General features: G+C 51.9%; 10 protein-coding genes across 10 annotated transcripts; 6 read left to right on the top strand and 4 right to left on the bottom strand.

Annotated features, from left to right (window-relative positions):
- The first annotated feature begins 709 nt into the window (after positions 1-709).
- BDQ94DRAFT_145974 (PGAP3/PER1 family protein) lies at positions 710-2,165 on the top strand. The gene is made up of 4 exons (XM_026766736.1): positions 710-878; positions 941-983; positions 1,041-1,815; positions 1,873-2,165. The coding sequence occupies exons 1-4, from the start codon at positions 753-755 to the stop codon at positions 1,925-1,927; spliced, it is 999 nt and encodes a 332-aa protein (XP_026624918.1). The 5' UTR covers positions 710-752; the 3' UTR covers positions 1,928-2,165.
- Positions 2,166-2,629: 464 nt separating this feature from the next.
- On the top strand, positions 2,630-4,665 carry agm1 (phosphoacetylglucosamine mutase PCM1). The gene is made up of 2 exons (XM_026775981.1): positions 2,630-3,584; positions 3,643-4,665. Exons 1-2 carry the CDS (start codon positions 3,174-3,176, stop codon positions 4,522-4,524), a joined length of 1,293 nt encoding a protein of 430 aa, XP_026624917.1. The 5' UTR covers positions 2,630-3,173; the 3' UTR covers positions 4,525-4,665.
- A 46-nt stretch (positions 4,666-4,711) lies between these two features.
- rrp3 (RNA-dependent ATPase RRP3) lies at positions 4,712-6,477 on the bottom strand. The gene is made up of 3 exons (XM_026775982.1): positions 6,125-6,477; positions 5,261-6,037; positions 4,712-5,195 (listed from the first exon to the last, which is right to left on the bottom strand). The coding sequence occupies exons 1-3, from the start codon at positions 6,447-6,449 to the stop codon at positions 4,894-4,896; spliced, it is 1,404 nt and encodes a 467-aa protein (XP_026624916.1). The 5' UTR covers positions 6,450-6,477; the 3' UTR covers positions 4,712-4,893.
- A 149-nt stretch (positions 6,478-6,626) lies between these two features.
- On the top strand, positions 6,627-8,382 carry BDQ94DRAFT_52865 (Brix domain-containing protein). Its single transcript, XM_026775980.1, has 2 exons — positions 6,627-6,902; positions 6,963-8,382. The coding sequence occupies exons 1-2, from the start codon at positions 6,696-6,698 to the stop codon at positions 8,130-8,132; spliced, it is 1,377 nt and encodes a 458-aa protein (XP_026624915.1). The 5' UTR covers positions 6,627-6,695; the 3' UTR covers positions 8,133-8,382.
- Positions 8,382-9,656, bottom strand: BDQ94DRAFT_52858 (riboflavin synthase). Its single transcript, XM_026775979.1, has 3 exons — positions 9,571-9,656; positions 9,382-9,504; positions 8,382-9,179 (listed from the first exon to the last, which is right to left on the bottom strand). Exons 1-3 carry the CDS (start codon positions 9,599-9,601, stop codon positions 8,632-8,634), a joined length of 702 nt encoding a protein of 233 aa, XP_026624914.1. The 5' UTR covers positions 9,602-9,656; the 3' UTR covers positions 8,382-8,631.
- A 252-nt stretch (positions 9,657-9,908) lies between these two features.
- On the top strand, positions 9,909-11,901 carry BDQ94DRAFT_180056 (CaiB/BaiF CoA transferase family protein; the record flags this gene model as incomplete). The annotated part of the gene is made up of 6 exons (XM_026773537.1): positions 9,909-10,076; positions 10,141-10,172; positions 10,243-10,363; positions 10,425-10,929; positions 10,981-11,274; positions 11,337-11,901. 6 exons carry the CDS (start codon positions 9,909-9,911, stop codon positions 11,546-11,548), a joined length of 1,332 nt encoding a protein of 443 aa, XP_026624913.1. The 3' UTR covers positions 11,549-11,901.
- BDQ94DRAFT_180054 (uncharacterized protein) lies at positions 11,902-14,098 on the top strand. Its single transcript, XM_026773536.1, has one exon. It carries the CDS (start codon positions 12,003-12,005, stop codon positions 13,986-13,988), a length of 1,986 nt encoding a protein of 661 aa, XP_026624912.1. The 5' UTR covers positions 11,902-12,002; the 3' UTR covers positions 13,989-14,098.
- BDQ94DRAFT_52822 (putative zinc metallopeptidase) lies at positions 14,099-15,799 on the bottom strand. The gene has a single exon (XM_026775978.1). The coding sequence runs from the start codon at positions 15,593-15,595 to the stop codon at positions 14,210-14,212; it is 1,386 nt and encodes a 461-aa protein (XP_026624911.1). The 5' UTR covers positions 15,596-15,799; the 3' UTR covers positions 14,099-14,209.
- A 435-nt stretch (positions 15,800-16,234) lies between these two features.
- On the top strand, positions 16,235-17,502 carry BDQ94DRAFT_171581 (uncharacterized protein; the record flags this gene model as incomplete). The annotated part of the gene is made up of 2 exons (XM_026771802.1): positions 16,235-16,759; positions 16,858-17,502. The coding sequence occupies 2 exons, from the start codon at positions 16,235-16,237 to the stop codon at positions 17,500-17,502; spliced, it is 1,170 nt and encodes a 389-aa protein (XP_026624910.1).
- Positions 17,503-17,646: 144 nt separating this feature from the next.
- Positions 17,647-19,345, bottom strand: BDQ94DRAFT_160278 (rRNA-processing protein SOF1; the record flags this gene model as incomplete). The annotated part of the gene is made up of 4 exons (XM_026769194.1): positions 17,647-18,007; positions 18,069-19,038; positions 19,106-19,159; positions 19,291-19,345. The coding sequence occupies 4 exons, from the start codon at positions 19,343-19,345 to the stop codon at positions 17,647-17,649; spliced, it is 1,440 nt and encodes a 479-aa protein (XP_026624909.1).
- Positions 19,346-19,438: the final 93 nt, after the last annotated feature.

Below are 19,438 nucleotides of genomic sequence, written 5' to 3'. Positions count from 1 at the left end.
AAAGATCCCTTCGAGCGCGGCCCTCTTTTTTTTTAACTTTTGCCTTGTTAGGAATTTCTCCTCTCGATGGCAATTCCCGCTAGTCTAGATAAGGTTAGCCTATCTTAATATACGCTAGTACTAAGACAGAAATATCATGTGACTTACAAGCCCTTCTATCTTGACTAGGGCTATACCAGCCAGTAGAGCATAACTCTTGCCAGTTGGCGGTTATATGGAATTTGGTGCCGGCCTCGATGCTGTCCCTAGAATGATCGAAGTTTGGCCGCTGGCACGATGTCTAAGCGGTTGGTATTTCCGGGACTTTCCAAAGAATGCTATATATAGCCTCGTATGGTCGCACAACTGCTTTTCCGTATTTCGCATGCTACTGGTGGTGCATAGTACCGCGTAAGATTCCCTAACATGAACGAACGGAAACAAGCATCCCAAGCCTGGTGCTGAAACAGATGCACACCGGAAAAGTGGGGCTGGATCAATTACTTTGTAGATTTGAGTAAGATTCACAAATGAGCTTGAGATGGTCTTGCTTCTATTTCTGACTATCTATAGTGCAACGGTGAGAATGGATGCCTTTAAAGGTGTTGAACTAATCGATCGGTTGCCAAGCTGTTGTTCCATTGTTGCCGTGGGTGATGCCGCTCCGCCCCCGCCGGAGCTACATGCCGCCCGTCTAGCGTTTGAGCTGTTAGTTTCACTCCTGAAGCTTCCCTTCTCAACTGGATTGCCATACAACGAACACGAAAAGCACCATGTTTATAGGAAAGATAAGGAGGAGTACTTACTATTGCTTTCTTTTCCTTCTTATTGCTGCTCTTGTTGGTAAATCGACAGCCTCTCTTGGTGACCACCTTCCCGACTTCAAAGAATGCGTCAAGGTACATCAACCGGAACCTCATAGCATCCACAACCCGGGAGCCAATGGCTAAGCAACGAACAGGTTTGCCAGGCTGAGAATTGCCAGGATGGCAATGAAGTAATTCGTGAGTTACGTCAGCAGTACTTTCTACCAGCTTAGCTACTAACCAATCTGCTACCAGCTCTCCATCTTCGCCTCATGCTGTGGACATGCCCTTCCGAATGCGATTATACCTGTCAACATGTCGTGACGGACCGCCGTGTCGCTCGTGATTCTCCCATGTTGAACCCAGTATTACAATTCCATGGTAAATGGCCATTCCGCAGAATCCTGGGGATGCAGGAACCATTTTCCGTTCTCTTCTCTTTGTTCAACTTTCTTGCCCACTGGCACGGAATAGGACGCATTCGTGAGACGGTACCAGCTTGGCACTCCCTGCGACCCTATTATATTGCCTTCGGATACTGCGGTTTGGCATGCTGGACCTTCAGCGCCATTTTCCACATGAGGGACTTGTCCTTGACTGAAAAGTTGGACTACTTTGGAGCGGGGGCTAATGTGATGTATGGTTTCTATCTTGCACTCCTCCGGATCTTCCGTCTGGACCAAGAGAAGCCTAGACATAAACCAACTTTACGCCGTCTGTTGACCACGGTCTGTGCTTTGCTCTACACATTGCATGTGTGCTACCTCAGCTTCTGGTCGTGGGACTACACCTACAACATGATCGCAAATATCGTGATAGGAATGGCCCAGAACATCCTGTGGGTGGCTTTCAGTATTCACCGTTACCGCAAGTACGGCAAGGAATGGATGGCCTGGCCCGGAATGATCGTGGTCTGGATTATTTTGGCTATGAGCCTCGAATTGCTGGACTTTCCCCCTTGGCACGAGCTGATTGATGCGCATAGCCTTTGGCATCTTGGAACCGTAATCCCAACTGCTTGGTGGTACATGTGAGTTTATGGTGGAATCTGACCATAGGTTTACTACGTGGCTGACAATTGCGATAGGTTTCTCATCAAGGATGTCCAAAACGATGTGGCGGGCGATAGGCTGAAAGCCTGATTCAGCTCAATGGATTATGTATCCTACGTATCTGGACACGCATGACCATCATCATACGGTCTATTGGTCCAGCTTCGTATCACCAGTGCAGATGATCGGATAGTAGTAGCTTGTATTATATGATAGAGTAGTTTTCAACCAACCGCGCAGGTAATCAGCCAATGAATAGGGTATTCCTAGCATTTATAATGGACGATTCTTTTTAGTTTATTGTGCACTGAATACCAGGTCTAGCAAAAGACAAGAGATGCCATGCCATGCCATGCCATTCTTCGACTCCTTTCCTCCCGCTTCTGCATTGCACCACGCCATGCCATGAATGTTGCGGGTGCCTCACCGCCCACCGCTCGGGACCCTGGGTGGCAGTACAGGGGAACAGGGGCAGGAAACTAACCTGAGCTGGACGGAGCGTGTCTCACCCAATCTTTTATTTGACCCTCCCCTCTCTCGTTTTTTTTTTATTGTGGTTCTACCCCCCTTTCGCTTCATATTATATGTCCCTTGGCCCCCTGAGGTCTCAGTTATTCAAGCTCTTTTGGTGCTAGTCAACATATCCTTGGTTTAGATTGCGCCACAATGGCGTCCCCGGCTATCAGAAAGGCGATCGCTGAAGCGGCGTCGCAGTACTCCAAGCCCGAAGGGAAGGTCTTCCAATATGGTACCGCGGGGGTAAGTCCGCTCCTTTTCGAAAACCGAGTCTCTGGACATCATCTGAAGCAATATGTACTAATCACCTCCCTTGCTTATAGTTCCGTATGAAGGCGTAAGTTGCTCCCTGCCGATAAACACCTCGAAGGATCGACCCCGCCTCCACAATACCCCGCGACCGCCCTTTTGTTTACACTTTGACCAACGCATTGCCAGTGATCTCCTCAACACCGTAGTCTTCACCGTGGGCTTGCTTGCCGGGCTTCGCTCCAGAAAGCTGAGTGGACAATGGGTTGGTGTCATGGTCACCGCCAGTCACAACCCCGCGGAAGATAATGGCGTCAAGTTGATTGATCCCATGGTGAGTCGATGTGAACCTCGCCAGTATGAAGTATTGGCAATGATACGATAGGTGACTAACCTTGCATAGGGTGAAATGCTGGAGGTAAGCTCCCAGAGCTGCAAGATACTGAAATGCGACCACTTTCTCACATCGGTGTAGGCTGAGTGGGAAACATATGCCACCAGACTTGCCAACGCCCCGCTTGACAAGGTTGGCGATGTCTTTGACGAACTCATCAAGGAGATTGATGTCAGCATGGAGAACCCAGCTCGTGTCGTCTTCGCTCGCGACACTCGTGCCTCTGGCTCGCGTCTGGTCTCTGTCATCAACGCCGCCCTTACCGCTTCGGAGGTCGAATTCCTCGATCTGAAGTACATGACCACCCCTCAGCTCCACTATGTTGTGCGCTGCAAGAACACCCTGGGCACCCAGTATGAGTATGGAGAGCCCACAGAGCAGGGCTACTATGAGAAGCTTGCCGAAGCTTTCAAGAGAGTTATGCGTGGTGTCAAGGTCAAGGGCTCCTTGACCGTGGACTGCGCGAACGGTGTTGGCGGACCCAAGCTGAGAGAGCTCATCAAGTACCTGCCCGGCCCGGAGGAGGGTGGCATGGATATCAAGATTGTTAATGATGATGTCATTAACCCTGATAGCCTGAACTTTGAAGTAAGGAACCCCCTCTGTTAAGCTTGCCTTTCTATTCCGCATACTAACTCGCTTCTAGTGTGGTGCCGATTATGTCAAAACGAAACAACGGGCCCCACCATCCTCCAAGGCAGCTGCTCTTGACCGCTGTGCCTCGTTGGATGGTGATGCCGATCGTATCGTGTACTACTTCATCGACGAGAGCAACACTTTCAGGTTGCTTGATGGTGACCGCATTGCCACTCTTGCGGCCTCCTTCATCGGCGATCTTGCGCGCAGCGCTGGAATTGCGCAGAAGCTCAAGATCGGCGTCGTCCAGACTGCTTATGCGAATGGTTCTAGCACGGACTACATCGAGAAGGTCCTGAAGCTGCCTTCCGTTTGCACCAATACCGGTGTTAAGCATCTGCACCATGCGGCCTTGCGCTTCGATGTTGGCGTCTACTTTGAAGCCAACGGTCACGGTACCATCACTTTCTCTGAGACCGCCTTGAAGACCATTAAGAACACCGAGCCTCAGTCTCCTGCCCAGCAGCGCTCCCTTGAGTGCCTCCAGGCTCTCACTGACCTGATCAACCAAGCGGTCGGTGATGCCATCTCCGACATGCTCCTTGTCGAAGCTATTCTTGCTCACAAGGGCTGGAGCCCCAAGGAATGGCTTGCCACTTACACCGACCTTCCCTCGCGACTTGTCCGCGTGGAGGTTGCAGACCGCTCCATCTTCAAGGCTTACGATGCCGAGCGCAAGCTCGAGTCGCCCGCCGGCCTGCAGGCTAAGATTGAGTCTCTCCAGTCCCGCTACAACAAGGGCAGAAGTTTTGCCCGTGCAAGTGGCACGGAAGATGCGGTGCGTGTCTATGCCGAGGCAGCAAGCCGCTCTGAAGCGGACGATCTTGCTACCCGTGTCGCCAACGCCGTCCGCGAGGCTGGCACTGCCAAGGAAACATTGCAGTCTGCTTGAACCCATGCTGCCTTGGATTGACGGACTGCTCTAAATAGCAAAGTCCGCTTCACCTGCAAAAAGATATCAGATATACTTACTCAATGGCAAGTGCATGAACAGGAAAACTCCGTTCTGCTTTGCAAGCATCCTGGGAACTTTTACGAATGAATTTATGAAATTAGTTTAACTTGCATTGAAGCAAAAGAAGTTGCATTTTATGTTCTCAGATCTGTTTTCACGTTTTAAATACATTCTTCTGGCATTATAGTTGATTGGAGCACATCTAGACTTTTATGAAAATGTCGACACAGCAAGCAGGTGAACAATCATCAATTTTGGGTATTAACTTCGTAAAATGCGGCGCCAAGAGGTTTGAACCCTTCAGGCCTAACCCTCCTCTTGATCCATCTCATCCCGAGAACGCTTCCCACCGAACTTCTTGCCCCTGCTTCCCTTCTTCTCATTGTAATCCTTCATATCCATAATCGCCTGCCGTTGCGCCTCCGCGACATTCTCACCAAGCACCATGACCTCATCCTTAGGGCAGTCGTATTCCTTGAGCTTCTTGCCCAAAGCACCTTCGATCCTCAGCCAAACCTCAACATCGTACTGGGCGACAAAGCTGATAGCAAGACCACTCTTTCCAGCACGGGCAGTACGTCCGACACGGTGGACATAGCTGGGAGAATCTAATACATAAAAACATTAGCCGACTCAAATAATACTCCCATAACAGAAGACCGGGTATACATACCACCCGGCAAATCAAAGTTAAGCACAACATCAACGGACGGAATATCCAAACCACGAGCAGCCACATCCGTCGCGACAAGAATATTCCGACTACGAGCACGGAACTTGCCCAGCGCACCGAGACGAGCAGACTGTGAAAGCTGTCCATGCAGCGGGATAGCGCCGAAGCCAAGCGCACGAAGCAAGAACGCAAGTCTCTGCGTCTCGTTCACCGTCCTCGTGAAGATGATAGTACTCTGGCCGGCGAATTCGTTCAACAGGTAGACAAGGTACAGGTCCTTGTGCTTCTGGGGAATGAAGAGGTAAGATTGGAGGAGAGTCGAGACGGTCTGGTATTTGCTCGTGGAGACAGAGACACGGAGCGGGTTGGAGAGGGAGGCACGTTGGAGGGATTCGACCTTTGAGCTCATCGTCGCAGAGAAGAGGAATGTGCGGCGCTCACGGGGCAGGACTTTCAGGATCTTGTCGAGGAGGGGTCCGAAGTCCATGTCAAGAAGTCGATCCGCTTCGTCCATCACCAGGTACTTCAGGTTGCGGAGGGAGAAGCCCTTGGTGTTCTCGAGGTGGTCCAGAAGACGACCGGGGGTGGCCACGATGATATGGGGCTTTTTGCCGAGGGAAATTGACTGAGAGACCATGTCCATGCCACCGACGATGACGCAGCTTCGCACACCCATGCTGGCGCCTAGGGACTCGAAAGATTTGGAGATCTGGTAGGCGAGTTCTCGGGTTGGGGCGAGGACGAGGCCGAAGAAGGGTTGGGGCTTTTCCATCAAGGCTGTGGGGTGATGTTAGTTATTTGATCTAGTCATATTTGGGAGCGCCGATAAAAGGCGATACAAGATTGTTGTAGCTGGAAACGTACCTTGGAGGATGGGAAGAGCAAACGCTGCCGTCTTTCCACTTCCGGTCTCTGCAAGACCGATCAAATCACGGCCTTGAAGAGCCAGAGGAATCGACTCCCGCTGAATAGGTGTAGGCGCTTTGTAGCCCATGGTCTCGCAAGCCTCGCATAGCTGTTCGATGATTCCTAGTTCCTTGAACGTCTTGGACTGTCCCTCTTCTTGTTCTTGCTCTTGTGCTTCTGGTTCTTGCGTTTGCTCTGGGGTGGAAGATTCAACATCGCTCTCTTGTGCGGGCGCAGGCGCAGGTGCCTCACGGGCGACCTTGCGCTTCTTGACTCCAGGCATTTTTATCGTGTAGAAATGGAATTATCTGGCAGCAGCGAAAATTCAAAAACTTGTCGACATCATTGCGAAAGTAAAATAAGTATAATTTTAGGCGCCGCAAAATCGTTGATCCGGGCTCCTCCGCGGCTTTGCTCCGCTCATACTTTTTCTTCGGGTCAGAAAAAAAGTCACTGCCCAGGCACATCCATCCGGAGCGATTGTTTATTCCTCCGTTATTTTCATTTTCATCCTCAGGCTTTTGTCACCATGGCGAAGGCACGTACTAAGAAGCGCACTCATGTTCGCGCGCAAAATGCCACGGCTGCTGCTGCCAAAGGCGGCGCCGCATCTATGAGCAAGACTCCGAAGTCGATGGTTATCCGCGTCGGCGCTTCAGAAGTCGGTGCTAGTGTGAGCCAGTTGGTCAAAGATGTGCGAACGATGATGGAGCCGGATACGGCTGTGAGATTGAAGGTGAGCTTTGAATTCTTTCCCGTTCTCAGCTGGACTACGACTAATGGTATTGGATTTTAGGAACGCAAATCAAACAGACTAAGGGATTACACGACTATGACTGGTCCCCTTGGAGTCACACATCTTATGCTTTTCTCCAAGTCGGCGACTGGAAACACGAATATGCGTTTGGCGCTTACGCCCCGGGGTCCGACTTTGCACTTCCAGGTGGAAAACTACTCCCTATGCCGTGATGTTGAGAAAGCTTTGAAGCGCCCGAGAGGTGGTGGTCAGGATCACAAGACGCCTCCTTTGCTGGTCATGAACAACTTCAACTCTCCCAACGCCACTGAGGACTCTAAGGTACCTAAGCGTCTGGAGAGTCTCTCAACGACCATCTTCCAATCTCTCTTCCCCCCGATCAACCCTCAAGCCACTCCCCTCTCCTCCATTCGCCGTGTAATGCTCTTGAACCGTGAACTCGCCCCCGAGGGTGAGGAAGAAGAACACTATGTGTTGAACCTCCGTCATTACGCCATTACTACGAAGAAGACCGGTGTTTCGAAACGCATTCGCCGTCTTGATCCCAAGGAAATCCGGAACAGGGAGAAGAAGGGAGCTGCTGTGCCCAACCTGGGTAAGCTGGAGGATGCGGCGGATTATCTGCTGGATCCGTCGGCTGCTGGGTATACCTCGGCCAGTGAAACGGAAATGGACACGGATGCTGAAGTTGAGGTGGCGGAGAGCACCACGAAGAAGGTTCTCTCGAAGCGTGAACTGCAGCGCATGAAGGCTGGAGAGAAGGAGAAGGCGCAGAAGAAGTTGAGCAATGCTCCAGGAGTCGAGAAGCGGGCGGTCAAGTTGGTTGAGCTGGGCCCTCGTATGAAGCTTCGCTTGCTCAAGGTTGAAGAAGGCCTCTGCGAAGGTCGCGTGATGTGGCACGATTTCATCAAGAAGTCTGAGGATGAAGTCACCAAATTGGACAAGAACTGGGACCAGAAGAAGAAGGAGAAGGAGCAAAGAAAGAAGGAACAAAAGGCAAACATTGAGAAGAAGAAGCAAGCCAAGGCTCAAGCTAAAGCCGAAGGCAAGAAGGTTGAAGACGACGATGAAGATGATGTTGATATGGATGACGAGGACGAATGGCTCAGTGATGACTTCGAAGATGATAATGCGGAGGAGCAGGAGAACGATGATGAGGATGAGGATGAAGTTGAGGTTGAGGACGAGGACGAATCAATGGAGGAGTAAACAGCCGCACCTTCATCACCTTGAACCGGATTCTTAATGTCAAGCAGCTCATAGCCCAGCTGCTACATCAACATTCCACTGCATTACTTGCTTCGGACATTGACCCTGAGAACTGGGCACATGCATGCGAGGCTGTGATGGTGGAGACCAGTTACATTTCACTGTGACGAAGCCTGCGATGGTGAACGTGACTCTTTGTGCCCTTTGCCGTTGGCGTTGGGAGTAGGTGGCCACGGACGAGACGGACTGAGTTATTTAAGAGTCTCGATCAGAATGCTGCGAGCCATGACCGGAAGTCTCTCGTGACGTTCAGCAGGCTGGCCATGACCGATAGAAGTACCAAAATATACCCACAATCCTGCCTATTCCTCATGCTCGTACATGGAAACAAAAGAATTTTCTTCATTCACATCACTATTTCACATATAGCTAAATGCTCGTAAACATCATGCATGGTCATCTCTTCCCTCCCTACTAATGCAGTAATTACAACACGGACCTACCTTTTCAACTTCTCCTCCACGATCCTCTCTACCATCTTCTCCAACATCTTCATATCCCCACCCGCAGTACCAGCAAAATACCCCTGCACACTCTTCTCAACATATTTGCCCACAATATCAATCTCCACATTCACATAATCCCCGGGCTTCTTTGCCGCCGTGACAATCTTCTCCTGCGTGTACGCAATAAGCATCACCTCAAAATATCCCTCCTGGCCATCCACAACATTCGTCACAGTCAAACTAGCCCCGTCCAGCGTAACATATCCCTTCTCCACGATATACCGCATCACGCCGATATCGCGCGGCTGCATACGGAACACCAGCGCATTGCCCTCCGGCGTCACGGAGAGGATCTTAGCGATGGTGTCGACGTGGCCCTGTACGAAATGACCGCCCATGCGCGTTTCGCCCAGGACGGCGCGTTCGAGGTTCACGCGGGAGTTGGTCTGCAAGGAGCCGAGATTTGTGCGGCGGAGGGTTTCGGGGGCGACGCCGACCTTGAACCAGGTTTTGTCGAAGGCCGTTACTGTTAGGCAGGTTCCTGTTTTGATGCGATTGTGTTGGCTTGGTGGGTTTCTCTTTTCGGGGGGGTTTGGTGGGGGTTATTGTTTCGAGGTTTTGGGGGGGAGTGGGGGTAAGGGGGAGGGGCAACGATGGCGAGGGAAGAGCAGAGGAAAAAGGGATCAAGTGCAATGGGAATGGATGTGAGTATGTCAATTGGTATCGTGCAATGCAGTTCATACCATTGACGGCTATACTGTCGCCGAGATGGCAATCTGTGAGGATCTCCTCACAGTCCGTGATAGTCAATGATGTACCCCCGCCCCCGCTTGACGAGGTATCGAGAGGCTCGAGGGACGAGACCGCTGCGAAAGAGGAGAGTGATTAGTTTTGCTGTTTATGTGGCCATGGTCGCAGGTTTAGAGACTCACTCCCAATCTTCTCAACGAGACCGGTGAACATGGTGGAAATGGATATTAATATGATATTGTAGATGCGATACCGTGGAAGCGGGCGGATCAAGCGGTTGAAGAAGGAAAGTCGAGCGGAAAGCGGACTTGACCTCGGCTGCGAAGCTCCGTCGGCGAGGTCCCCGAATGAGAGCCAGCGCTTCTACTTGATCTCCCCTGTAGTTTAATTGAACCTTGCATTGGCGATTTTATTTATCTACCACTGTCTTCTAGACTGAATATTGCTCCAACTATCATTATCTTTATGGTTTATCATAGTCTTTGAAATCGTATATTTAAGCCAGCGTTCCAATTCAGTCATGAATCCCACGGCCGCACTGAGGGTACAGCGGGCTTGCATTGCCCGTCGCAGCATTTATGTTCCCCGGCGGACAACGCAATGGCGCAGCTATTCTTCTGCTGTTTCTGATGATACACTTCCTCTGAAAGGTATACGAGTCTTGGATATGACACGAGTTTTGGCTGGTGTGAGTAGTAGGCTTGTCGTCTCCAACAGCGCCGGGTTGGAGATGTAACTAACATTCCCCGCAGCCATACTGTACCCAGATTTTGGGAGATTTAGGGTATGTTCTTCGGCATCTGCACAATTACTCAGAAGACTGTGGGAATGCTGACTGGAACGGTAACGTACAGAGCGGATGTTATTAAGATCGAACACCCCGTGCGCGGTGATGATACTCGAGCTTGGGGTCCCCCGTACGCCACGTACACGGATGGGTCTGAAGGCCCAGGAGAGAGTGCCTACTATCTTGGAGTATGTTTATGCGCTACGCTACTGCCCTACTTCCAGAAGCGCAATTGACCACTGTGTATAGGTAAATCGCAACAAGAAATCAATCGGTTTGTCTTTCGCTCATAAGTCCGGTGTTGAGATTCTACACCGGCTGGCGAAAGAATGTGACGTCCTCGTCGAGAACTACCTTCCTGGTAGCCTTAAGAAATATAACATGGATTATGAGACTCTGCGCTCTATCAATCCCAAACTTATCTACGCCAGCATCACCGGATATGGTCAGACCGGGCCATACAGCAATCGTGCGGGGTACGATGTCATGGTTGAAGCGGAGATGGGCTTGATGCATATCACGGGTAGTAGAGAGGGCGAGCCGGTGAAAGTTGGCGTTGCTGTGACCGACTTGACGACTGGCCTGTACACCTCGAATGCCATTATGGCCGCCTTGCTTGCGCGGGCGAGGACTGGTAAGGGACAGCATATCGATGCGTGTCTGAGCGACTGTCAAGTTGCGACATTGGCGAATATTGCCAGTTCCGCTCTGATCAGTGGCAAGAAGGATTCGGGAAGATGGGGAACCGCACACCGTGAGTAGCTTATACCATGTGTTGGACTTATAGCTACTGACTGTCTGTAAGCATCCATTGTGCCTTACCGCAGCTACAAGACGCTCGATGGCGATATTCTTTTCGGAGGCGGGAACGATAGGCTGTTTGGTGTGTTGTGCGACCGACTTGGACACCCGGAATGGAAGACCGATCCCCGATTCGTTACCAACAGTGATCGAGTAAAGCATCGTACGGATATTGATGGCCTGATTGAGGAAACTGTGAAGCAAAAGACCACGCAAGAATGGCTTGAGATTTTGGAGGGCAGCGGCATGCCCTATGCCGCAGTCAATGATATTCAGGGAACGTTGAACCACTCTCACGGTACGTTATACATCTCGAATGTCTCCAGAAAATTTATCAATCCGCTGATAAATTATATGCAGTCCAAGCACGAGGCATGGTTGCAGAAATTGACCATCCAGCCTGCGGTCCCATCAAGTTGGTGAATACACCCATCAAGTATTCCCACGCAACCCCTGGCATCCGGACACCGCCCCCAACCCTCGGGCAACATACGGACGAGATATTGGGGGAGTTACTCGAGTATGGCAAGGACGATATTGCTCGGTTGAAGAAAGATGGCGTAGTAGCATAGATTATATCCTATGGTAGCTCTGTTCGACCCACTTCGCCAGTGGATTGCTCTAGACTGCGCTGAAGAGCCGGTGGTCCGGAAGGTCACGCATCTGCAGGAATGATCCCTACATGGTTAGTTTTTGTGCGACTACCGGCTAGTCCGCGCTGAAGAGTCCCGGATATCATAGAGAGACAGATAGAAGAGAAATCATCAAGCCAGCCATGCAGATTGGACAGTGTGCCGCTGGCAATTACACAATTAAGGAGCATTATTGCTTTTGACGATGAAAGGCGGTTCTGTCAAGGGCGCGGGGGATGGATTCCTCACGATCACGTGATGGTATATAAATCTGGGTCCGTTCATGATGACTTCTCTCGTCGCACTCCGATAACTGTAAGGATTCAGATGCAGTGTTCTGAGCAAGTCTACTAAGGCGACTGAGCAACTGTGCACATCGACCCGGATTGGGGATATGTCACCGCACAATGGAGCTCCTTCCTCCCAGGCGTCTATAGAAACAGCGCCTTCATCAGACCACGGAACACTCCATACCACTACCACCATTTCTGGCTCACCCCCTTCGGATTCCTCGCGCAGCATCAGCATTGGTTCCTCCCTGGGACTACCTCCCTCCTTACCCGGACGGCCGTCGAGCATTCCCTCGAAGAGGGTCGAGATTCCCCGGCTCTCTGCAGCTACTACCGAGTTACTGGCGCGGGTTACCGGGAATCTCAAAGGACCGCAGCAGAGAAGTGATAATGATAAATTTGTTACATGGAACCCATCAACAGTCACTCGGACGTTCGAAAGCCAGAATAGCAACTCAAAAATGGGAAAAATGAGGGCTTCTTCTACAATTATTGAATTGCCTACGGCGCCGTTCGTGTATTCGAACAATGTGGCGCCACCGGCGGTCCCTCAGGCCGCCTCCCCAGTGCCTCAAGGAAACGCTGGAGACATAGCAAAGCCTACAAACCTACCGAATCTTGCTCCCAAACCACCCAGCATAATATCAGTCGACGCATCACCAGCAAGTTCGGGGTCTCCAGTCCCGGTCAATGTCGACCTAAAACCAACAAGTTCAACGCCCGTCAATGCAGTATCACGGCAGTCGGCGTCTCCAATTCCAGTCAATATCGCTCCAAAGCCGAGCACAACGCCGGTCGGTGTTAATTCAGCACCAACACCATTGACTGCATCCATACCAGCAGAGCCCACAGCTACAATCAAAATCGCCCCTAAACCAAATGGGACATTGTCAGATGGTGCAGCACCAGCATCAACCTCATTGCCTACACCACAACAGCCACAGACGGCAGCCAAGCCCAAGAAACCGCAAGCAGCAGCTGGCTCGCGCCAGCGAAAGGGTGCGGCAAATGGTAACAAGCGCGGCAAGAAGCGCAGACGAAATAACGATAGTGACGGGGAAGATATCATAAGGGCCGGAGACTCCAGTAGCGACGAATCAGATGTGGCACCAACAGCGACGCAAACGAAATCCGGCCGCCTGGTCAACCGGCCTTCGTTATATGTACCTGCGCCGTCAACTCCTGCGGTAGCCAAGGAGGTAAGCAACTCGGTGGACGCGTCTGATAATGCAGCCGTCGCACGAAAGCGTAAACGTACCCACCGCCGAGGGAAAGATGCGATCATCATTTGCTTGCATTGTCAAAGGGGCCATAGCCCATTGAGCAATTCGATCGTATTCTGTGACGAGTGCAATGCTGCATGGCATCAGTGGTGTCACGACCCTCCTATTGGCGCAGACGTTGTTGCGGTCAAGGAGAAGGAATGGTTCTGTCGAGAATGCCGACCTGTCCAAATTTCTGTCATTCAACCAACGGTCGTGCGGAGCAATCCTAACCTTACATCTGGGCCATTAGTCCCTAATTATCCTCTATTATCAATCCCTAAAGGCGAGGTTGGTGCAGCGGAGTTTTCGGCCGATGAGCGACGGGGCTTCCTGTCAAGTCTTTCGCACGCCACCCTCGTTGAGCTGCTGATGACTATCTCGGACAACAACCCGATATTGCCGATGTTTCCTGAGAACATGAGGGACCTTCAGTCTTCAAAGTTTGCTTTTCGTCTACCGATCTCCGATGCCCCGACTCCGTCGACATCCGTGTCGGGTAATGTCTCGACAAGCAATGATACAAGGGATTCCGCGTCTGCATCTACTGAAGGGAACAAACAAAATGAGGATTCTGCACCCGAAGCTACATCTTCATCAACAACTCGAAGGCAGTATGAGGAGATCTCTGATGACGACTCGGAATATGAATTCCAGGAGCACCGGTTGTATCCACGCGCTGGGAACGGGTTCCGGCTATCGCTTAATGTGGATGACATGGATATTATGCGCGAAGACCCTGCTTGTCCTACCTTCAGCTATTCGCTACACGGACCTGCGCAGGTACACGCTCAAATGAATGAAATCGTTCCTGTGTGGGGAACATGACACCAGCATCAACCTCCCCTGTTCTTACGTTCAACTCTTTCTGACTTCACACTTAACATTGAGCACTTGACGTCATAGATTCTTTAGATCATCTCCATCACTTTGTGGTCTGGCGAACTATACTTATCTGAAGCATGTGGATCTTTGGTTTAGCGATATAATACACTATCTGCTGTGCAACCTTCCATGCGCCAAAGACGACGCCTCCCGACAACTCGCCGTTACGCGAAGCAAAACGCAGATTTCGGACATAATGAACATGGAGAAGCCTTAAGTTGGCCACCAACCACGAGCTCCCTACTAGCCTTCGCTGGCGGGTCCCAGACGATGCCTGCAACACCATGTCGCGGTTTTGACACGTTACTACCAGTGTCGTCCACGTCATAAAACAGCAGGATATCTGCACGACTTCCCTGATTCAAAGAAAGGCTAGCCTCTGGTGGCGATAGCCCGATTGCTGCGCGAGCTCTGGTCGACACGCATTCATACAATAGCTCGGCATTTGCCTTGGTCCCAGCTTGATAGATACCCACTCCAAGACACGCCAACGACAGGGGGTCTTCCGAGCCCCAAGGCGTAAATGCGTTACCAACGTTGTTGATCCCAATCACCGTGTCCAAACTGTGCTTGTTTATCATCTCCAAAACCTGCAATGTACCCCGTGGTCGATCATGGCTCTTCGAGGATGGTGGAGCGGCCATATACATGTCGCTCGTCGGTAGCCCAACAAAGCTGACCGGAAGGCCATTGCCTCGGATCTCTTGTGCAAGAAGCGCCCATTCTTCATCGCTGAACAGCGTCAGCCGCGTGCAGTGCCCCAGCATGACCCGCTTATCCGTTGACTGCAATGTCCAGCCCTTCTCCTTCAGCGTGCGCAGGACAAACCATACTAGTGCTTCCTTCCCGGTATCGAGGTTATAATCGAGATGGAAGTCGACATGCTTTCTGCACTCTAGGGCACGCTCAATGGCCCATGTAATATTTTGTTTCGATGCATCAACCGACGACTCAACGTACGGTGTTGTCCCAATGACATCCACCTGCGGCCGTCGCACCGCATCTTCCATGAGCTGACGGTTATGGTCCCCGTGCTCACCAGAGAATATCGGGTCCTGCGCAAAGGACACGATTTGCACTGCGCATGCCTCTTTCCACTCATCCTTGAGGGCGATTCCAGCTTCAAGGCAGGTGAGGTTTACAGTATGATCTACCTCCACGAATGCCCTCATCGCCGTGGCCCCTGCAGAGACAGAACCTGCAATCAGCCATTCTCCTCGTCTCAGGAGATCCTCCCACGTAAATTGCTGCTTCGCTGTCGTGGTAAAGGATAACGCTTCGGCAAAGGAGCCGGTGGAGGGAAGAAGATTTGCATATTCGGGGGAGTTGTGAATGAATGCTTTATCCAGGTGGATGTGTGGGTGTGTCAAAGCTGGGAGGGCGAGTGGTGCGGTCTGATCTGATTGAGCATTGGGGTGCGGGGTGATGGATGTGATGATGCTGTGGGGAGTATCATGGGGGCGCGAGATGGCAATGTCCCAGGTTGAATCTCTGCCGGGGAGGCGGACATTCTGAATGCGCTTGACGGGTGTAAGAGTAGGTGGAGGCATTCTTTGGTATATGATATTATATGGTGTTCAGTGTTGTGAGTGATAGAAACGTGATTGTGCTGTTTCGGGTGAGAGCGGAACTCGCCGCACTTGTATGTATCCCCGAGCATGGGACGCCCATGGGCTCTTAGGTAACAGCGGACGGCAATGTGAACATATTTGTATATTTGAACTTTCAAGAATCAATTGCAAATTCGATCTAGAGAATTAAGGCAAATGCTCTATGCATAGCTTCTGCACAACCTTAACTCGGCCATGAACTGAACTGAACTGAACTGAACCATCCGCAGCCCCACATCGCAATCGTCTGGCCAGAGCTTCTTTCTCCTCACTCCCTCCAAGCTCCAACTGTTAGGATCTCCAATATTGAGACACTACAATCTAGAAGTCTACCGTCAACTCTCATTGACAATCTCACCCAGTAAGCCCTTCCCCTTTAATCAGCTATCACACCCCCTATCTAAGCGCCGACAATCCCTAACCAACCAATCACAGAACCCAACCCATCACAGAAGCAGCCTCCGCAAAACACCACGACCACAACAACCACTGCTATACACAACACAAACCACCCCCTCCTACCATGCCCCCAAGCCCACTTACCCTCTCAACCCAACATCCCTAACACCTACACCAACAATGGCCACCCCAACAACCCCCAAACTCATCCACACCACCCCCATCCAACCCACAACCACAACCACCACCACCAACACCTCCAATTCAAACCCCCCCATAACCCTCGACCTCCTCCTCACAACTCTCACTCGCACCATCCTCCACCCCATCCCATCCTACATTCTTCTCCTGTGCCTCCGCGCCCAAGCAACCCCCTACACCTCCGTCCCCTTCCTCATCGCCATCGCCTACGCCGCCCTCCTCACCCTCATCTACGTCCTAAGCACACTCAACCAGCAACTAGCATACGGAGCTCCGCGCACCGTCGATCTCTCCAATGAAGTGGTGGTCGTGACGGGCGGAGCGAGCGGGTTGGGATTACTTATTGCGAGGATATATGCGCTTCGTGGCGCCACGGTAGCGGTTTTGGATATTCGGGGGATAGCGGATGAGGAGGTGGAGGAGATGGGGTTGGGAGGGAGTTATGTTTGTGATGTTTCGGATAGGGGGGTTTTGGAGGGGGTTGTGGGGAGGGTGAGGGAGGAGGTATGTATAATTCCTATTATTGTGTACAAAGGGGAAGAAAGGTATGGATATGGGTATATTGATGATGGCTAACTATTCATTGATTGATTGCGGGATAGTTGGGTACTCCTACCATATTGATCCATTGCGCAGCTGCAAGAATCAACGGGCTGCCTCTGCAACAGCTCTCTCCTGAGGCATTCCAGAAAACTATCAACACCAATTTACTCGCCGCCGTTCATGCCTATCAGGTATTTTTGCCTTATATGCTGGCTGCTCCGGACGGTGGCACCATTGTCACAGTGAGTTCCGTGCTCGGGCAGCTATGTGCGGCTGGGTTGGCGGATTACTCGGCTAGTAAGGCTGGGTTGAGCGCGTTGCATCGCTCGCTCGAGGCCGAACTTCGCCAATCCGGGGACGAGGCAAAAGTGAAGATGGTTCTGGTGGAGCCGGGCCAGATCTCAACGCCGCTGTTTGAATCCGTCCAGACACCAAACCGGTTCTTTGCGCCCGTTCTGGAGCCAGTCCAGGTGGCCCAGGCTATTGTCTCGGCTGTCGACAGCGGCAGGGGTGGCGTGATAAGGTTGCCCGCGTTTGCCATGCTGGTGAACTGGTATGCGGTGTTGCCGGCGAGCGTGCAGCGGTTGGCGCGGTACCTGGGCGGGATTGACGGCGCAGTAGCACAAGCGTCGTCCAAAGCCGACAGGGCTGATTCGTCCAGCCAGCAATTGCAGACTGAGTTGGATCACGTGAAAGAGGACTGACGACGAAGCTGAACAACAGCTGTAATAGAATATACCCCAACTGTATCATGTCCATGCAATGTATATACTTGAGACACAATGTACTCGGTCTCTGAGCGCAGCCTTTCCGCACGATGCTCCAGATGGACGGTCCAGGCAGAGCATCTATTGCTCCTTGGCCAGGATCATCTTCTCGCGCTCGCTCTGTCTCTTGGGCAGGTTCTCCTTCTTGGTGTGCTTGCGCACGTTCTCCTCGCGTCTCTTGATCGCCATCAGCTCCTCCCGCTTGATTTCGCGCGCCTTCTTGATCGGCTTCGGCACGTGACGCTGGCGTCGGATTCGGCGGATTTCCGGCATGTGCGAGTATCTCTGGATCAAGGCCTGGTCGTACTCGAGCTTGGCCCGTTGACGAGCGCTCTTTACACCGCTGCGGTCGGATGCGTTTGCGCGCCAAAGTCGGATGTTGCCATCGTCGGAGCCGGACAAGACGTACTTGTTATCGGGGGTAAACTTGGCGGAGAAGACACTGTAGAACGAAGTCAGCACTATAGTTGCTTGGAGAAGGAGAGCGAAAGTGAAATACATACCGTTGCATACGCTTGGTGTGATAGATGTCGCGAGAGTGGCCCGTGGATCTGTTCCACAAGCGGATCGTTCGATCGTAAGAGGCAGTGACCAATTCCTGACCAGTGGGACTGAAATCCACATCCATCACAGCGGCGACGTGATCCTTGAGCACGTTCAATGCGCGATCCATCTTGCGCATATCGAACAGGTAGACGTTGTGATCTTCGTTGGCAACGGCAAAGTTGAATGCTTCCATCGGATTCCACGAGATCGCGTTCGACGCCAGGCGCAGAACCATTTTATGTAGAGGGGACGATGTCCGAAGGTCGTACATGATAATCGAGCGATCAATACCGGTCGAACCAAGGATGGACGTCTCAGTCTGGTTGAAAGCGATGGAGGTGATGGTATCGACGTTGGTGGGCCAGTGGAGGGTCTGGGACGGAGTGGAGGAAGGACGGGAGAGATCGTAGATAGAGATCTGAGAAGAAGAGGCGGCGAAGTATGGCAGGTCCCGATGGTGCGTGAGGCAGGTGAAAGCGCCCTGGCCCAGGTAGGTTGCTAGCGGTGGTGCTTCGGGTGCCGAGTTGTACGGGTCGAAAAGCTTGATGGTCTTGTCGCTCGCGCAAGAGAGCAACTTCCGATCGGGGGTCCAGCAGACACCCTTGACGATATTGTCGTGTGCCTGGGTGTTCCACACCTCTCCCTGAGTGGTCAAATCCCACACCTTGACCACACCATCACCACTACCACTGGCGAACCGTTCCAAAGAGCCTGGGTCCTTGGCCATGGTATACACACCGTCCACGTGGCCGTCGCCCATCTGGCCCAGGAAGGGCGCAGCAAACAGGCGCTCTAGCTTGGTAGCATTGAGAGCACGGGTATACTCACGAGCCCGTTCGAATGGATGCTGCGCCGGGTCGAGGTTTCGGGGCTGTCGAACGACAGCGGTTCCCGGAGCCTGTTGCGACGAAGTAGGACGAGAAAGAGCTTTGATTTTCTGATAGGTATATTAGCATCTATTTGGAAGACGATGAAACAATTTGGATTTACTTACCATGGCGTCCGGTGGTTTTCTCTGCAAAGGAAGCTGGAGGGAAGAAAACTAAAACTATATCGGACATAAAATTTCCAGGCGCTTTTTTTCTACTAGGCGGGTACCGCCGATTCTGGTTGGCTCGCCAAGCCGCGGGCGGTGAGGGCGGCAGCTGCAGCTCCAACCGCCAGTGACGATAGCCAAACCTGTAAGCTTCCTGTCCTGCCATCGTCCTCTATACCTCATCATCTCATCTCTCATCGTGTCTAGGGCCTCCCCGCTCTGTGCATTACCTGTCACTTCGTTGGCAGATTCAGAACTACCCGCAATCCCTCCACATTTCCTCCGCCGCCC

The sequence above is a fragment of the Aspergillus welwitschiae genome, assembly GCF_003344945.1.
Source record: "Aspergillus welwitschiae strain CBS 139.54b unplaced genomic scaffold BDQ94scaffold_21, whole genome shotgun sequence".
NCBI lineage: Eukaryota > Fungi > Ascomycota > Eurotiomycetes > Eurotiales > Aspergillaceae > Aspergillus > Aspergillus welwitschiae.
The sequence above is the reverse complement of the archived record's forward strand: the minus strand, read 5'-3'. Positions and strand labels throughout refer to the sequence as shown.

Bases quoted from the DNA above. Each gene is read 5' to 3' on its own strand.
- BDQ94DRAFT_145974 (XM_026766736.1), top strand. From the start codon at position 753: ATGTTTATAGGAAAGATAAGGAGGAGTACTTACTATTGCTTTCTTTTC. The intron at 879-940 runs GTACATCAACCG...AGCAACGAACAG, and splicing joins ACTTCAAAGAATGCGTCAAG to GTTTGCCAGGCTGAGAATTG. The intron at 984-1,040 runs GTGAGTTACGTC...ATCTGCTACCAG, and splicing joins GGATGGCAATGAAGTAATTC to CTCTCCATCTTCGCCTCATG.
- BDQ94DRAFT_180054 (XM_026773536.1), top strand. From the start codon at position 12,003: ATGTCACCGCACAATGGAGCTCCTTCCTCCCAGGCGTCTATAGAAACA.
- BDQ94DRAFT_52822 (XM_026775978.1), bottom strand. From the start codon at position 15,595: ATGCCTCCACCTACTCTTACACCCGTCAAGCGCATTCAGAATGTCCGC.
- BDQ94DRAFT_52865 (XM_026775980.1), top strand. From the start codon at position 6,696: ATGGCGAAGGCACGTACTAAGAAGCGCACTCATGTTCGCGCGCAAAAT. The intron at 6,903-6,962 runs GTGAGCTTTGAA...ATTGGATTTTAG, and splicing joins ATACGGCTGTGAGATTGAAG to GAACGCAAATCAAACAGACT.
- agm1 (XM_026775981.1), top strand. From the start codon at position 3,174: ATGGAGAACCCAGCTCGTGTCGTCTTCGCTCGCGACACTCGTGCCTCT. The intron at 3,585-3,642 runs GTAAGGAACCCC...ACTCGCTTCTAG, and splicing joins CTGATAGCCTGAACTTTGAA to TGTGGTGCCGATTATGTCAA.
- BDQ94DRAFT_52858 (XM_026775979.1), bottom strand. From the start codon at position 9,601: ATGTTCACCGGTCTCGTTGAGAAGATTGGGA. The intron at 9,505-9,570 runs GTGAGTCTCTAA...CCTCTTTCGCAG, and splicing joins TCTCGTTGAGAAGATTGGGA to CGGTCTCGTCCCTCGAGCCT. The intron at 9,180-9,381 runs GTATGAACTGCA...GCATCAAAACAG, and splicing joins CGACAGTATAGCCGTCAATG to GAACCTGCCTAACAGTAACG.
- rrp3 (XM_026775982.1), bottom strand. From the start codon at position 6,449: ATGCCTGGAGTCAAGAAGCGCAAGGTCGCCCGTGAGGCACCTGCGCCT. The intron at 6,038-6,124 runs GTACGTTTCCAG...ATCACCCCACAG, and splicing joins TGCTCTTCCCATCCTCCAAG to CCTTGATGGAAAAGCCCCAA. The intron at 5,196-5,260 runs GTATGTATACCC...TTTATGTATTAG, and splicing joins TAACTTTGATTTGCCGGGTG to ATTCTCCCAGCTATGTCCAC.